Here is a 2,769-nt window from a genome sequence, read left to right as displayed (position 1 = left end):
GGACCGAGCAGCGGGAGCGCACCCCGCCGCAGGGATTCGAACCGCCGACCTTTCGATCGGCAAGTCCTAGGCGCTGAGGCTTTAACCCACAGCGCCACCTGCGTCCCTAACCCGAGGTACCACTGTATAAAAGATTGCAAGTAGAGGATCCTATCCAATTAGACCCCCTTCTGAAGTACACATTTAAAGCAGTACCATACCACTTTAAACAGACATGGCTTCCCCCTAAGAACTCTGGCAAGTATAGTTTGCTAAGAGTTGTTAGGGGGGACCCCCCCCCGCAGAGGGAGCTACAATTTACAATTCCCAGAGTCCCATGGGAAAAGAGAGGGACTCTTAAACCAAACCCCTTTCCCTGCTGAATTTGTCTAATTCTCTTTTAAAGCCTTCCAAGTGAGAAGTCAGTGGCCATCGTCGATGCCTCTCGGGGGAACGAATCTCATAGTTTAGAGCCGGGGGTGTGGTGTAGTGGTTAGGGTCACAGGTCCAAGATCCGGGAGAGGCCTGGGTTCAAATCCCTACGCGGCTGTACAAAGTTCACTGGGCATAACGTCGGGAAGCAGTCCCTGCCCTACCTCAAGGGGTTGTTGTGGGGATTAAATGAGGAGGTGGGAGAGCCATGCAGGCCGCCTTGAGCTCATGCAGCAAGTAAATAAATAAGTGTAAAATGAACTACTGGCTTTTTGCAGGAGTCTTTCCCTTTTTACTTGCCCTGAACCTTCCCACATTCTTCTTCTTTGGATGACCCCGGGTACCAGGACTTTATTACAAGAGAGGGAAGCGGGGCAGCGGATTTCTCCATCGACTTTCTCCCCAGCCTGGATAGCTCGGTTGGTTAGAGCTTTGTGGCGATAACACGAAGGCTGCAGGTTCACACAGCTGCATATTCCTGCATTGCAAGGGGTTGGGCTAGATGACCCTCAGGATCCCTTCCAACTCGTATGATTCTATGATTTTATATCCCAGTATGATGCCTCTTTTCGCCTTTTGTCTTCCCTAAGAAGCCTCGAATGTTGTGATTTTTCCTCACAGGGGAGTTGCTCCAGTCCCTGGATCATTGGGGGTGCCCCCGTTTTCTCAACCTTTACCAGCTCCGCAACATCCCTCACTCCAAGAGGGCATCCCCTCCCGTCCCAAGTGCGTGTCACGCGACTGCAACGCGTTAATACTCTGCACATGCTCAGGGGCGCCCTTTTTCTCTACCTACCTAAGGCTGGAGAAAAGGAAACTCCGGGGAGGGGAGGAGGAGTCGTATTAAGCCCCGGGAGAGGTTTATGAAAAGAGAGAGAGAGAGAGAGAGAGAGAGAGAGAGAGAGAGAGAGAGAGAGAGAGAGAGAGAGAGAGAGAGAGAGAGAGAGAGAGAGAGAGAGAACTACAACTCCCCGAATGCACCGCGGCGCGCAGCCTAATGTCTATCTCCCGGAGGAGGCGGTGATTGGCTGGGAGGGGAGATGGCGTCACCCCGCGCGCGACGCGCACAGGAACACAGCGCCAAGAGCAGAATCCCGAATACAGCGTCGCTGCTGACCAGGAAGGAAATTCCAGGTGGGAATTCCAGCCTAGGAGAGGAAACTGATAGTTGGTGGGGGAGATGGGCAATTGTTGCAGAAATCTGGGAAGATTGCATTGGAGAAATCATAGCATTTACCCCATTCCTTCTTTTAAATGCATAGGAAGCATGCTTGGGGCTGCCAACTTTACTCTCTTGCAGGGCTCCTGTGGAATTTGCTGCCAGGGAGTGTGGTGGAGTCTCCTTCTTTGGAGGTCTTTAAGCAGAGGCTTGACAACCATATGTCAGGAGTGCTCTGATGGTGTTTCCTGCTTGGCAGGGAGTTGGACTCGATGGCCCTTGTGGTCTCTTCCAACTCTATGATTCTAGTGTTCCTCACTTCGTCTCTCTACTGTCCATTCAGCACGGATTAAGCCTGCCGCCAAATGGGTGCCTTGTCTCTGGATTTGAGGCAGTGTGGCATAGTGGGTAGAGTGGGAGAGACCAGGGCTTCCCAGCGAGGCAAAGCAGGGTGCAAAGTGGGATTGGCGAGGGGTGTGGCTTGCAGAAGGTCCCGCAGGGCCAGGCAGAGAAGTCTTGAGGGCTGCACAGCCCAGAGGTCCCCTACTCTTGCTCCCGAGTGCTGACACATCTCCTCTTCTCTAGGCTCGCTCAGCTGCGCCGCCATGACGAAACTCCTGCAGTGGCTCTGGACTCTGTCTATCCTGGGCGCCGTCTGGGCGGCTCTCACTCTCAACCTTTTGGGGCTCGACCCCCTGCCCCCAGCCTGGCACCAAGTTCTGTGGCCCCTGCCCACCTACCTGCTGGTGGCCTTTGGCTGCTACTCCCTGGGCGTCGTCGGCTACCGCTTGGCCACCTTCAACGACTGCGAGGAGGCGGCGAGAGAGTTGCAGGAGCAGATCCGAGAGGCCCGGGAAGACCTCTCCCGCCGCGGACTGCGGTTCTGACCCTCCCTGCCGCAAGGACTTGAGCACAACACCCCGGTGGAAAGAAGCACCCCGTCTGGAGCAATAAATAAAATTTCAGAGAACATGACTGAGCTCTTTGGTGGATTTTTAAAAGAATCGAATCTGCTTGGAGTGGATTGCCTAGGTGCCGGTGCAAGGCAAAAGATTGTGAACCAGTGTCTCCTATATTACACATTTCCCCCCCCCCCCCTGAATTGTAGAATATACACTGCCCTATTTTCAGCATTAGCAGAAGCTGGCGGGTTGTCTACTCCGCAGCACTGGCACATTGGGGCTCCTGAGATGAAGAGA

At 54.0% G+C, this 2,769-nt stretch overlaps 1 protein-coding gene across 1 annotated transcript; it reads left to right on the top strand.

Moving 5' to 3' along the window:
* Positions 1-1,428: 1,428 nt before the first annotated feature.
* On the top strand, positions 1,429-2,545 carry DPM3 (dolichyl-phosphate mannosyltransferase subunit 3, regulatory). The gene is made up of 2 exons (XM_083716189.1): positions 1,429-1,545; positions 2,156-2,545. Exons 1-2 carry the CDS (start codon positions 1,452-1,454, stop codon positions 2,455-2,457), a joined length of 396 nt encoding a protein of 131 aa, XP_083572315.1. The 5' UTR covers positions 1,429-1,451; the 3' UTR covers positions 2,458-2,545.
* Positions 2,546-2,769: the final 224 nt, after the last annotated feature.

Source organism: Podarcis gaigeae (assembly GCF_964106915.1).
Source record: "Podarcis gaigeae genome assembly, chromosome: 16".
In the NCBI taxonomy this organism is placed as follows: domain Eukaryota; kingdom Metazoa; phylum Chordata; class Lepidosauria; order Squamata; family Lacertidae; genus Podarcis; species Podarcis gaigeae.
Note: the sequence above shows the minus strand (reverse complement) of the source record. Positions and strands in the feature narration are given on the sequence as shown.